The sequence below is a fragment of the Aythya marila genome, assembly GCF_965140915.1.
Source record: "Aythya marila genome assembly, chromosome: 7".
Classification (NCBI taxonomy): domain Eukaryota; kingdom Metazoa; phylum Chordata; class Aves; order Anseriformes; family Anatidae; genus Aythya; species Aythya marila.
Window position 1 is genome coordinate 16954899 of NC_139048.1, and position 15125 is coordinate 16970023.

At 37.7% G+C, this 15125-nt stretch overlaps 1 protein-coding gene across 3 annotated transcripts in view; it reads right to left on the reverse strand.

Annotated features, from left to right (window-relative positions):
* TBC1D12 (TBC1 domain family member 12) overlaps positions 1–15125 on the reverse strand; it is a 45064-nt gene that overhangs the window by 13510 nt on the left and 16429 nt on the right. For 2 of the 3 annotated variants that reach the window (XR_014317891.1, XM_082764566.1), the window contains exons 3-5: positions 9398–9454; positions 3876–3991; positions 1703–1785 (exon numbers count right to left, since the gene is read on the reverse strand). Coding sequence is in view for 2 of the 3 variants with exons in the window: in XM_082764566.1 (XP_082620692.1) it covers positions 1703–1785; positions 3876–3991; positions 9398–9454 (256 nt within the window). In the remaining variant the exon portion in view is untranslated. The remainder of the gene's footprint in view (positions 1–1702; positions 1786–3875; positions 3992–9397; positions 9455–15125) is intronic. The other variant, XM_082764567.1, reaches the window with a different exon arrangement.

Below are 15125 nucleotides of genomic sequence, written 5' to 3' on the forward strand. Positions count from 1 at the left end.
TTTGCCCCCCCACAGGTGGTAGCAACAGGCTCAAGCACTCCCTGCACCCGGAGACCTGAACTGACGCAGTTTTGCGCGGGCAGTCTGGGTGTGTGCAGACTTCCTGGAGAGCGCACTGTGCCTGGTGTACACCACTGCAGCTGATCTAGCGGTAGACCACCATTAGAGGAGGTGTTCGTATGGGCTGGGGGGAATGTTCTGCCCTTCCTGCTCACCCTGCCTGCCCTAACTGCCCTCCTGGTCCCTTGTACTCCCTAGAGGCAGCTTATGAACGGCCAGGGAGGGAGCGCTGCTGGCTTCGCCTACATGTCGTTCTCACCTTGTTCACCTCCCTTGGGAGGGGGAGGGCTGCTCCTGGCAGCTCCCTTGAGTGGGCTCAGTGCCGGAAAAAATTAGCCCTGCCTGTCCAATCCCCCGCTCCGCTGCAGAACGCATCTGCCCCAGAGCCGATGCCTCGGCAAGTGGCTATGAGATATGCCCAGTGGCTATGGGCTATGCAAGTGGTATTAAACATGCCCAGCTTGTGTTTTGCTTCAACTACCAAATATGAAAGTAATGTCCAATGGGTAGACCCACTCAGTAAGGATGAGCAGACTTACACCACTCTTCAGAACAATTAAACAGGAGTAAGGCAAGTATTTTGTTAGAAATAGATTGTCTATAGGTACCTATTTATTAAAATATCTAGAAAGGACAGAGCTTAGCTGTCACTGAGAAAACATTCTGAAATTGCAAGTTGTTTTCTATTTCCACATGCATTAGATACATCAGAAAAGTAAACTCATCATCCCTAGTAAACTTATAGGGCTGAACAGCTTCTTTAAGGTGTATGTTTAAGTTTCGTGTGTAGCAATAATTAATTTAATGAATACTAGGGCACACATACTAAAACATTACACATGGTTGGCCTTTCAAAAAGTGCAGTTGGAGTATATGGCCAACAGATCACACCTTACAAGATTTCACTCTTCTCTTATAGTGTGCATATGTTGCCATATGCCTTAGATTTCTCCTTACATCTTTCAGAGTAACCTGCTACAGATCTATACTGTGGCTCAATGAGTTCAGAAGCTTATATCTGACTTACAACAGCCCAAGTACAACATGCAGCATGAACTCTTAAAATAGCTTATTGCCTGAATACTAGTTGTGAGAATACAGTAGTCCTTTCAACAAGCTATTATTCATTTATTGACATAGCACAAAATGCTATAGATACATTTAATTTAAAAAGTAGATCTAGTGGGAGTAGAAAGGTTCACATAAGTACAGCTGATTGGTGAAACAAGGTTTTCATCTGTGTTCACACTGTACTTGATATCAAATTCCTGGAAAAAAATCATCTTTAAGCAGTCAGCTTTAGTATACTTTGGTTCTCAGTGAAAACTGTAGCAACATTGCTTGAAAAAGGAGCCTGAGTATAATGAGTATAGAGAAAGTTTTTAGCTGATCACATTACATAAGTAGTTTAAAAAAAGAAGTTTCTACTTGAAAGTTAAATTGCATTCTGAACTCAGTTACATTCACTGTGCTAGAACAGGAAACAAACAGAATTGTTTGATTTTAAGTTGTATGTACATGGGTACCAGAAAATACCCTAAATATTAAATTAGGTTGTTCTCTACCTACTAGCGTGCAAGCCAAAACTTATTTTTGCTGTACAGTTAAATACAGTTATAGCAGTTACTTGCAGTTAACATACCTCGTTTCTTTGCCTCTGCCACCATTTCATCATATTCTTGTCGGTGACGTAAAGCCTCCTCCACTGATTTGGCAGGAAGATTTCTGAAAACAAGTTGTTCCTGAATTCAATACACACAGGTGACATTCTGAACCATTTCAAAATAAGTTTGGCTTCTCTGTAAAGTGAGCTCTGGGGTTGTCACACTATCATTGTTTCAGTAACTGCAGTGGAAGACTGCTATTTATGTACAACTACCAGATATTTACTGATTCTGTTCATTTCCTATAGCATACCCCAGGGTATGACCAGAACACAAGAAACTAGCATGCTATCTTAAGTCACTGTGACATAGCCAAGATCTCCAGTTTTCCATCTTTTTCCTTTCAACTTACATTAAACCACTGCAGAAAAGTTTTTCTTACTCATCTGACATCAGTCTCTGAAGTTATTTTATTTGTTGAACATCTGAAATGAAGTCCAAATGAAATTTGCATGAAGTGATAAAAGGGAAATACTGATATTTCTTATGAAATTATTCTGATACATTTTTGTACATGCATATTTTAGTCATTAATTATACCTACATGTCAATTCTTCATTTATTCACACAAGAACTCTGATTATGTATTTTCAATAATATGTGAAGCTTTTTATTCATTACAGTTAGGCCCATAAAAATTCACAACAGACAACAGGTTTACTAAAGGAAGGAAAAAGATAGATCCCATTCATGTCAGACCTAAAGTTAAATATGCTTGCTACAGAACTTGTTGTTAGCCAGCTTCAATTTTTTTTTTTTTTTTGGCTGCACAGTGATCCCCCTAATTTGCAAATACACACTTCCTCCTGACCATGCAGGATCATTTCAAAACAAAACAGAATCTGTTGTTTGGTCTCAATTTCTTACCCAATCTCTGTTCTGCTTTGGTTCAAAATAAGCAAGAGACGGTTCTGTTATTTTAACATGCAAAAGTTTACCTACTTCTCTGCAAGCAGAACAGATTGTTTTCTTAGAACTTCCAATGGAACTGAGAATAGAATTTATTCTTGGGATAGCACCCAAATTTGAAACAAGTAGAAGTGTCTTTATTAAAAACATCTGTACATTTGTAAAATTTTGGAAGTATAGAAACATCAGAAAGCCAGTTACTGTATGCCTTATTCGCCGCCATACATTAAAGTAAATAACATTTACAAAGTCTTACAGTAATCTGTACCTTTGTTCAAGATATTTCTGTCTTAGCACTGAGTGAGGTTATATACCACTTTAGAGAATCTCCACAGAAACACTTCAGTGCTATATATTCTACTTTCCATTTCCTAATTGAAATTGATCAAAACAAACACTTAACAGTGCCACCACAAGTTTTCTCGGGGTGCCATTTGAAAGCTTTGATCTATTTGCTTTCTTCACAGCTTTTGTTCCAAGTCAGCAGGTCCTCCTCTTTCCTTCAAATTGCTGAAGACAGCATAGTAGCTGAACATACTGACCAATTTATTACTAGTTTTTCATTACTATTCTTATTTGTACTTAATGAAGTTTCTGTTGCATCTACAGGTGCTGTTTTGTTGCCTTCAACTGTAGGTTTAAGAAGCCAAGGAAAAATAACAGGAACATGGGCAAGGAACTGTTTCAGTGAACTCTGTCTTGGTACCCACAAATCAGTTAACTATGCTGGCCTGGTACCTTCCTGTCAAATGCTGAAAGCTCATTTTTTATTTCTTGGGTTTCAAAGACAATTCTTTCCACTCCTGCAGTTACTTACCTAATATTTTTTCTTTGTTTTGTTAATACACTTCTCTGGTAAGCTACCTCCAAATTCACAAAAGTGACAGCTGCAATTGTTAAGACTTTCCTACTGGTCTAGGAAATAAGTTTCCAGAATGGGGGAGTATACACAGGGAAGAAATCCCTACAAGTCTTCAGTAATTTTCCTGATTAAGGGTGCATACAACACTGTCAAAATCAGCTGTGATACACAGCATATAACTGACCAGTGGTCCCATTATGGTAAGACAGAATTTCTCATATAGACTATTGTATATTTGCAGGTTCTTCTGGAGGTACTTGTTAGTTTATCTGGGATGGAATAATACAAATACTTTTGTATAAGAATTGTAAGAGTTAGCTTATCAGAAACATATCTAACAAATTCAGTCATCATCACTTCCACAGCAGAATCATACTTACGCTGGTCGATCCTCCAGAATCAATGCAGTAGTTGAAAGTGGTTCAAATTCAATGTTTTTACGTCTTGCTGATGGGGGTGGAGGCTTACACATTCTTCCTGTCCGTGCTTCATATTCCTAAACAACATTATTAATAAAAACTAAATTTTGACTTCCAGGCTCCCTTCTAATTTGTAAGCATATTACTTGTATAACACTTAATGTTATATGTAAATATTATTAAATAACTTAAAAGGAGCTAACATTACAAGGTTGATTTTTTTTTTTTTTAAAGCAAGACAATGCAGTTTTCCAGAACTGCCTAACAAAAAAAGAAATGAGAAAACAGTTCCTTGTATCAATTTAACATTTGATCTATTCTTGTTCAATATTACTACAGAGCATCCAAGGATCAGTTATAGTTAGGAAATCTGCATAATCTTTCCATACAAATTACTGGGCAAACACATTTAAGTAATCTGTGAAGTTAAAAAAAAAACACTAACCAAGAAAGTGTGTTCCCATTTCTTTCAATTTTAGCCCCCTTGGATGTGGTACCCCCTCAAATTTTTGCAGCTTTTAGCAAGACAATTGAATCTTTGTTATCCAGAACTACATACTCAATGGCAATACAACAATATTTATCATCAGTCTGTTTCACATAGTTTCACTCTCAGAAGTTAAAACATGCAATCTGCTTAGAAATAGTTAAGAGCCTTTAATACACAGATGATTCTGAAGAAGAAAATCCCATTCTATTTTCCACGGAGCAACTCATCTAAACAGAAATACGATACACTCTTTGGGAAAAAGGCTTGTCGGGGGCAGATGAAAGCCTTAAATCTTACATGTTGCCTCTTTTATAGGCTCTGTAAATAAAAGTTTACTGCCAAGTTACTGAGGAACACATTCTTAAAAGTTCAGCGAATATAAGTTATCTGTGAAAGGACTTTCAACTTATTCCCAATCAAAGGGTAGGTAGGCACAGAGGCTAGATACTAGTTTGTCTGCAATTCTTAGACATGCTAGAATTCAATCAGAATATTAAGAGATCAAAAATCACCTTCAAGAAAACACATTCAAGATACTTTAGTAATGTATTTTCAAAGATTAAGCACAGCCAAATGAGCTTGCAGAAGCTTTTTTTTTCTCCTTCCCCTCAATACAGTTTGTTCTTGTACATCTGTTGCTTTAGTAATTGTGTAAGTAAATTCAGTCTTAGATTAACCAAAATATCTTAGGTTGGTTAAGCCACCAAAAATAAAAACCTATCAGTTACTAGTTAGGTTATGTATCTTCTCAATCAAACAGTCTTCTCTAAAACCTGTTCACAAATGAACCTTATACCTAACAGAGCTTCTCACATGCATTAGTTCTCCCAGGGTCAGACAGAGGACTTTGCACATTCAGTGTTCATTGACAGCATTATAGAAACATAGCTGACAATTTTAAAGCTATTATTTAGCTTAAATATTCAGTGCACAGTTGGAGTCCATGAATTTAAATGAGAAAATACTTCTTACAAAAGTGACAACACAGCCTCAGATTCCTAGGCAAGACACTGTTTGCCCAATACTAAGGTCACTAAAAGTTTTCTGCTCAACAGCCTCCTTTACCCCACCCATTCTAATGATCTCTGATAGGACTTTTGCTCTTCCACATCAGGCATAATCCATGAAATGGTCCAAAAATCTCAAAGTCATGTTAATCTTGCCTCAAGAGGAAGTTACTGTACCAATGAATCAGTGAGGCTGGATACCTCTGGGTATTGTCTAGTCCAACCTCCCTGCCCAAAGCAAGGTTGTGTGGGGTCTTGTCCAGCCAGGTACTGAGTCTCCAACCTCTATTTCTGAGTCTGAAGACTGCTCTTGCTAGGCAGAGAATACAGCACCCAGTATTCTCAAGTGGTTTCCCATCCAAGGGCTAGCCAGGCCCACCCCGTTGCATGTTCACAGTGCACTATCTGCCACTATACTGTTCAGATCTCAGGAGTTATCTGGGCTTCTGACACCTCTCAGTTTCTAGTCTGTGGGAGTCAGAAGAACAATAGCTTAATGGATAAGGAAAGGCAATTACACCTCCGCAGAACAAAAGCTAAAGAATAGTTGGAAACATTCTCAATTTTTTCCCCCCTAAGTCTTTAGCTAGCCTTCCAGCTATTAACCTCTGTCTCTTACCCCACCCCACAGCAGTGTGTCAAATAACTTTTTTAGTGCCCTGTGAAGAGAGGCACAAGCCTATCTATTTCAACTAGAGATGTTCTGTCACTTTTCTAAGAAAAGCCCCAGTGTGTACCTTGATGATAACTGTGTGCTATCATCATTTATACATACATTTACACTAAAACACAAATTGTAAGTGATTATTTTAAAGTTGTAAGACAGCTCTTCTTTAATACAACTTTGTTCTAAATATTTCTAGGTGTCTGGCCAAGAACAATAGGATATATAAATTCCTTAAGACATATCTATTCCTGTTCTAACAAAGCAATTCCTAAGATAACTTTCAATTGAAAACAGTATGCAACCAATATCATTAGGCACATTCAAACAAGCATCGTAAACTGGACATGCATAAGTGTTAGAACTCTACTGTAATTTACAGAAGCTCAAGAAAAAAATAGTAAACAAAATATATTGTATGAATGAATATACATATTTAAGAGCCTAAAATGTTTTTGTCCCACCTAAAACCATAAGACACTGTGCATGCTCTTGGCATGATTTATACCTCAGGTTACCCTTACATATTCTTGATCAGGAGTGACAAGACTCCTGCTCAGCACCCAGTCTGCATACTGAAGATCTAGGCCCAAACTGCTGGAGGACAGCAGCAGGTCAGTCTCTCAAACTCTTGGTTGAATTTGAGTTACTTTCCAGTACTTTGTAAAAAGAGCAACAAAATCAAGTTAGTTTAGCAGTCAGAGATGAGGAAACTCTGATGGTACCAGCGTTTTGGGCTTTTAATTCCTACATATCCAATTTGTATACAAGTTAAATAAAAAGCACCAGGAAAACAGATCCTAAAAATGAAGCCACTCTCACCTTTACTACAGACAATGCATTTGAATAGTGCTAATGCCTCTGGCTGTCACACATGCTAAGAACTGATAAGCCGTTCCCAAAACAGAGACAGGTTAAAAAAAGAAAAATCATCATAGGGATATCCACAAAAGGCAGAACTCATTATCAGACTGTGCTTCTGGAAGTAAGGACACTTCACTTTAAAGTAGGTTGTTGTTTTTGTTTGGTTGTTTGTTGTTTTTTTTGCACAGACTGTGAAAATTATAATCACTACTAGAAAGCATCCAAGCTGACAATGAAATATCTTCAAGCTCAAACTGTCATGGCTGCACATTCCCCAAGAAGAAATATACCCCAAAAGTATCAGAAGACATTTCTTGCTCAGGAAACCTATGCTCTATGAAACTTACTTGAGGATTGGATCCAACAACCATCAAATCTGCGTGGAACTCATTAATTTGTGCAACTAATATACCTATTTTTTTCTGGAATATGCCTCTCACATTGTGTGTTACTAGACGTAAAGATTCCAATAGCCACTTGATTCAGGATCTAAAATTCATGGCACTGTCAGCTTGAGCTGATTCAGATTTTCACTTCATAACATGTGAGCAAATACTCTTTCATAAAAAGGTAAAAATTCAATTTATAGCATTTGACAAGACAGGGGCTTAAGATGCAGGACACATCCCAGAGGGCAGAACTGTTGACAGCTAATATTCAAGATTTGCAAGACCTTTTTACATAAGTCACTTTGGAAGTGTCAGTCTGGAAGCATAACAACGTTTTAGGAAATTTTATTCCTAAAAATTCTTTATTGCAGTATATCTGATATTTATTAGAAGTTACTGAACATTTCACGATCTCAAAATAGATCAAACAAAAATCTCTGCTTTAACAGGAAAGTAAGCACTGTTAGCTCCTTATTAATGCTGGAACTGCATCCTCTCATCTACTAAGAATCATAAACCTGCAAACAGGCTAGAAGTATATTTTTTCCTCAAGAAAAAAAGCCATGACAACAGAAGAAAGACCACTTGGATATATGAACAGACTGGTATTTCCAGTATTTATTCCCACAGAAATATAGATAGCAGATAAGCCTATTAACCTACAGACAGGTAACAGGTAAATGGGGCAGGAAGAGATTTTTGGTTATAAAGCTGCCTTTGTGCTTAAGATAAAGATCTCAAATTTCATCTTTTCTTTTATATAGTTTTTTAGGAGGGGACTCTGCATCATCTTAGTAAAACATAGCAAATTTACATAAGGAGTACTTCTGTTCAATGAATAAGGACATCCCAATACCCCCACCCTCCCCAATTTAAGTACTAAAATTAGTGCACTAGAACTGACTACAAGGTGCTGAAAACCAAAACGGTGCTTACAGCAAAAAAGATTCTGTGGTGCTTACATCACTGAAAGATTCTGAGAATCATTAACTAGACTTTTTCTTTTCAGAACTTAGAAAGCCAAATGCCATCAGGACAGACAGTGCATTTGTTCCTAACTTGCAGATTATATAGGAAGAGCCTATACTGAAACACGGGAAAAATGTTCATCTTCACACAGTAGAAGAGAACAACCAGATATACACAAATGCATTTCTGGGTCAGCCTTCCAAAGTAATGTCACCCATCTCCAATCTTTAACTTTTTTTTTCCTCAGTTGAATTTTTGACAGTTTGCATCAAGTTTCATCGCTTGCTGCTTACAAAAAAAACATGAAGCCATGGGCTTTTGGGCTCAGTGAGGAAGTGATGAGAGTGCCTGGACCATGTAACATGAACCACAGGCATCACATATCCACTCGCAGTCACATTACTGCTCTATTTCACAAAGCCAGAGTAACAGATCCACACAATGAAAAAAGTGAACTTCTACTATTCCAGTTAACATAGGGTATAGGATTACTTCGGATTTTTCGATGCAACAGACATATGCACTGGACCAATTTCAGAAGCATACCAGTCACAGCAAAAGGAAGACATAACAGGATATAACACAGGAGTTTCAATGGCTTCACTTCCAGTGCAACTTTCCTACATTTCCAGTTTCATATTGGAAAGAATAATTAAAAGCATCTGGGATTCTGAACTGCCACTGTTAATAGCTTGTGTGACTTAGAGATAGAAAAAAAAATACGACTCTAGGATATCATTTTCCAAGCTAACATAAGGTGTTATAAAAATATTACAAATTAAGCCATTTTAACAACTTTTACCATTAAACAAGCAGGCACAGCAAACATAAGTAATGCTAGAAGTTGACAGTAATTTACTTTACCTCCTGCTATTCAAGAACATGCACTATGTTAATAAACAATAATACTGTATCACTAAGTTGTTAGTGAGATTCACGTGTGAAACTTTTTTACTAATGGTATCTAATGAGTTGATGGTTAGTGCCATAAAATATTCATGCTACTGTGAAAATGTGATGTTTGTTCTATTTTTAATGAGTACTACATTGTCCCATGCATGGCATTGAATACAACTAGAAAAAAACATTAAATTCCATACCCCTGTGTTTAATAGACTGAGAGCAGATATTGACGCAAGACTGCCAGAACTGTCATCCTAATGAGAAAAACAGAAGCAAATCCTTAGTGAATAAATGAAGGAAAAGACCATTATAATATAGCAACATGCAAGCCAAAGTTTAAATTCAAACTGAGTATAAACATCTATATGTGAAGAATCAGATGCAGCTGTTCCTCCTCTTTCCACAGGGCTCAAAGTACACAAAAATGCATACAAAGACTTTACATTTGACCAAGACGTGTATAGACTCCCACTGGAGTATTTTCCTAAGTGAAGTTCTTTAATTTCTACAATCAGCACCCTTTCCCAAGGGGAGATCTTTTTCCATAGTACTTTTCTCAAGTGAATGACAAAACACATTGTTTGATGTACTGTTCCTCCCTAGACCTCACCACCCATAAACATTACAGTTGTTTAAATGCTACCCTTGGCAGGGGCATTGTGAGAAAGAAAAGCACAAAACACCATCTAGGCTGACACTCCAAAAATGAATCATGAAGACTTTGCTTTCCTTTAACTTCTTAGACTGCATTTCATGCCCAAATGGATCCTCAGCTATAAACTCATTAGCTTTATAGGATTTCTACATTAATCAGTTGTTTTTTTCTGTTTAGCATGACAGAGCAGATTTCACTAAACTGCACCATGGTGTACATTGGGCTTTTATACCCTCCCCCTCCCCCTGCCATATCATGGCTAGTATTTCTAAACTGAAAGCTCAGAAGTGAGCTACAGCCTCACAGATGAGCTGATGAGAACCAGAATACAGGGGCAAGGCTCTAAAACAGTCACCTGGATTACACAGGGCAGATATAAGACTCTAAATGACAATTTTGAAACCACAGGATATTTGATTCAGGTGATCTGGCAAAAGCATGCCCAGCTACAGGTATTCATTCTAGGCTAAACTCAATTTTCTAATAGAAAAATCAAAGCTTAAAAAGAGTGCCTAAAAAAAAGAGACAGCTGTTCCTTGTAAGCATTATATTACAGTACCAGAAAGAAATAAGTTCTTTACTATGATTTCAGTGTTATTTCTGAACATCTGTCCTGTTCTTATACCCTACATACCCCAGACAAAAAGAAAACACACAAAACCCCCACAAATTTCAAATGATTTCCTCTCCCTTGCCACATTGTCTCCTTTTCAGTACTGAAAAGCCATACCAGCTTCAGAAGAATAAAACTTGTATAAAAGAAACAAACAAAAGTGTACATGAAAGACAACACCTTCACCACTTGAAAGGACCTTTTTTGCTAATTTCTATTCTTTCGGAATATGGTATAGCCTGACTGAATGATGACTTTACTATCAGTGCACCTGCAGCTCACCAGCATGTCTGCTTACCTTGCAAAATCTCAATTCTTAGGAGAATTTTTTTTTCCCCTCAAATCTGTGTCACCCTTTGCTAAAGAAATTGGAGGGCCCAATAGAGGGTGAGACATCCTGTCAAAAAGCAGAACTAAAAGTTCTCCCTGACAAGCTTTCCCAATCTAAAAAGCTGGGTAAGTCTTTTAGCAGGAACTGGACGTCCTTTATGCAAAAAGGCACTTGTCTCACCGAGGTCCCACCAGCTTCCTTACCATTTTATTCACAAGATAATCATTGCCCAAGCCTAAAATACTAGGGAAGGTCTTTGAAACTTTTAAACACAAGTGTTTTACCTGTGGCACAGCATTTCACTGACTACACATACAGCTCTGGAAAGACGACAGATGTTTCTTGAGAAGCTGACCAGTCCTGTGCCTACAGAGGACATCACAGCCTTCTAACTACTACTAGCAGACAAATTGTTATTCAAGTGTTACATGTTTCTAGCAAGACTTACACCACTTTTATTGTCTGTCCTGTCTTTGAGGCACTTCGTTGCTAACGTATTTCTACACGTATCTGCTAAGCAGGGAGAGTTCTTCCCTCTTTATTTCCAGCAGTATGTGCAAAATGAGCCAGCAAGACCTCTACCTAGATAAGAATCTGCTTAGAAACTCTCATGGAAAGACTTCTAGCACTGTATTTACCTACTTCTTTCAGATACTCACTCCTTAGATTTGTTGACAAACATACACTTTTTAAGCATTAAGAGCTTCATGCAGTTTAAATTGAAACCACAAAGGCTGGAGTGATGAGTTGCAGTACTGCAAGTCAGAAAGCCTGGGCTGGATGAAGACTGCTTCAAAATGCCTGTGCTCCTCCGAGGGGAACCTCAGACAGTTCTTGTCCCTGTGAGACCAAGGGAGTTTTGCTGATTGAGGGAGTGCAATTTCACCATTAGATTTCAGACAGGAGATAACGACATTGGAAAAATATGCAAGTGAAGACAGTTTATTAGCTCTCAAGTACTTTTTTTTTTTTTTAAAAGATATCTGAGCAACCCCAAAGTAGTATTTTCAAACATTAAGTTATGAGTGACCCAGTCATCTAAATCGGAGTTAGTATTTAACTGTCTAAAATTAATACCTTCCATCTTGTATATAGGTAGAAAAGCTTTTGGAAAATATGATTTTACTTCACTTCTGAAAAAGCAATTAGTTCCAAGTCACTGCATGCTTCTCTGTTGTGTCAGATTTGAATAGAACATCCTCCTCTCTCCCCCCCCCATTCATTCAAGGCTGGGCTGTCACTGGCAGTACTTTGTTAAAACTGTTGATAAAGTGACTTATTTCACTTCTGTTTGTCTTGAAAGACAAACATTAACATGTTTTGACTTTAATTTGGACATATCAGAAACAAAATCACACCAGTTTATGTGAATTAATAAAAATGTCTGGGAGTGCTTTAATAAAAACAGGAACTTAGCTACATGACTTTATATTCAGAATCATTTTGATCATGAATACAAACATATTTTCTTTAACCATAAGGACAGAAAATTAAGTTTGCTTTTTAAGCAGAACTTGCAATTCAGTCAGTACTCATCACCCCACAAATCTTTCTCTGCTTTAAACACTGCTGTATTAAAGTATTTCAGCATTCTAATTTAAAGCAGATTTCTGTACAGACTGAAAAGAATTTACCCAGCTGATCATTAATGACCACATACTTCTCATAATGGCCAGTTTTATTAGCTGCAGTTCATGAAAAAAGGCACACTTCCTAAAAGCATCACATGCATTTGACATTTGCAATCCTAAGGAGCTGCTATTTTCCCTTTTCAAAAAACAGTGAAGGAAGGAAGCCCAGAGGAGGTAGATGTCCAGCAAAAAAAAAAAAAAAAAAAAAAAAAAAAGAGTTGGCCTCAATCACATCCTGCCTGGGCAGCTCTAAATCCAAGGAGAGCCGGGCGTGCCAGCAGCTGCAAGCTGGGAGACGCAGCTGCCAAGAACTTTCAACCTCTGACCCAGTTTGAGCTAGAGCATCTCACCCAAAGCATGCTGATGGCAGCACAGCTGCGGGGGACTCTGCCATCTCCCGAAACAGGCAAGCCCTGCAGCTTGCTGCAGGCAGGGTATTTATCATCTTCTACCTATGCTATGAAACTTGCAGAGAAATTTACAGTCATATTCATTAGGCAGTCTCTGAAGGCAGAACTGGCTAGCATCATTGTCTGAGAAATGCCTGAAACGGTATCCCAAATTAAGTTTCCAGATTTTCTGGGAAGTTATTCAAGATACTGCAATCACTACCCAAATTCTTTGCAGAGGCAGGTATAGCAATATCTAGTTGACAGACAGTGACCGTGAGCCATAAATACTCATTTAAATGTTACTATCAATTTCCTTTATCATCCTCACCAAAACAGATAACAAAGGAGGCTCCTACCAGCCAGCATGGAAAGATGGAAATTTATGACTAACATTAAAAAGGCTCATCACTTATTAAGCAGCAGCATTGAGCAAAATATTCAAACTTAAATATTTAAGTTTAACATTTTCAAAGGCTGGAAGAATTCTGATGCATTAAACTTTATGCAAATAAATACAATATCAAGTTTGTTTTTTTAAATCAGAAGTGTAGTCTTAATCAGTTTCTTATTGAAATTTTCAACTTTCCTGTATGCAAAACAATTACTATCACATAGCATTTTTGCAGTACCATAGGCAGTAGCTCAAGGGGCTCATAGTATATTCCCAGAGCAGACCACCTCCCTGTGACAAAGCACTGTCACACCACTCACTGAAGAAGTGATGCTAGATGAGCTGGAGGAGGTAGACCAAAGACCTTAACCCATTAAGGAGAATAACGGAAACAAATGCTGAGTTTATTCAAAAGAGATTTCAAGTAGGGTGAGCCAAACTAAAATATTCAGATCAAACTGACCCAAAACAAAGTGTTTATTTTACCTGTCTTCTCTATCTCTTCACTCAGAGGCATGGATGGGCATCTGGGACATGGAAAACTACTTCTCCCCTTCCCAGGTGTTTTTACAAGCCTAAGCAGCATGCATGTAAAAGCACTGACAGCATACACATTCTTAAAAAAAAACACACACAAAACAACAAACAATGCACACAAAACACAAGAATTTTAGGTTAACTTTGACTTAGAATAGCATGTGCACTCTACCACCTTTTGGACCATAGACAAGGATGCATTTTTGTTTCTTGTTTTATAAATAGGAAGATCCTTTGAACTACAATATTACCAGAAAGCTGTGACATAAGCATTGCCCTTAACCAGAAGGCTCTCCTTTTATGAATTAAGATTTTCCTATCATGATTTAATTTTCCTACAAAAGGGCTTCTTAGGACCTCACCATGTATCTGAGGGATACTGACTCATTACTCATTCTCCTTAACCAAAGGTTTAGTCACACCCCCCTCAAAGCTGGCCACTAGCATCAATAAAGTCAATAAGCTTTGTGTTCAACCACAGAGAATGCCATAGCTGTGCAGGAACTGCAAGAATTTTTGCCATAAATAAGCGATCATAAATTCCCTCTCAGGCAGCTTACCTACAGCTTAAACCCATTCTACTTGAATGGCCTTACATTACAAATGTATTTTACACAGGCTGGTAAACAGTCTGCAGCCATTGTTCTGACTACAGATGGCTAAAAAGAACTTGAAAAATAAATCTGTTATGTTAGTTCAGCTCACACTCAAACCCCTGACTTCAATTTAGGAAGTTAACATAGAAGCCTGCAGAGGCACTGAAGGGGGAGTGGGGGGTGCCTCACCTATGTTCCTTTCAGTCGCATCTCCTTAATAGTGAGGAATTTAACCTAGGGACCTCAGTCAGCCATTCAAAAGTGCAGATTTTATTTTCCACTGATCTTCAATAATGAAACATGCTTATATTCATTCTAGCCCACTGCCAGATCAGCAAATCTGAATGGTTTTGAGAAAAAATGCTTTTTCTTCAGATGGATGCATAAGAAGCTACATCGTTGATTTTAAACACACATGTAAGACATTTGATACAAGTGAAATATGAAGACATTGAAACACCTCTCAATTTAAGAACCAAGTTCTCAGGTATTGTAGACTTAACTCTGTGCAGAATATACACCAATTTGCACCCCCCTTTCATAAGGGGGAATTTTAGACCTTGATGCTTTATGTAAAGACCATGCATGGTTTGTTGAAATTAGAAACTAAAAATATTAGACATTACTGACACACCACTCAAGATTATACAAATCCAACACTGATCCTAATCTGGCAACCATAACTCAAACCACATGACTAATCTCTAGGACCAACTCAATCACATTTAAAGACAATACACTGTTTTAAGATTTTCTGCCACTTCAGAGAAGTTAAAAAA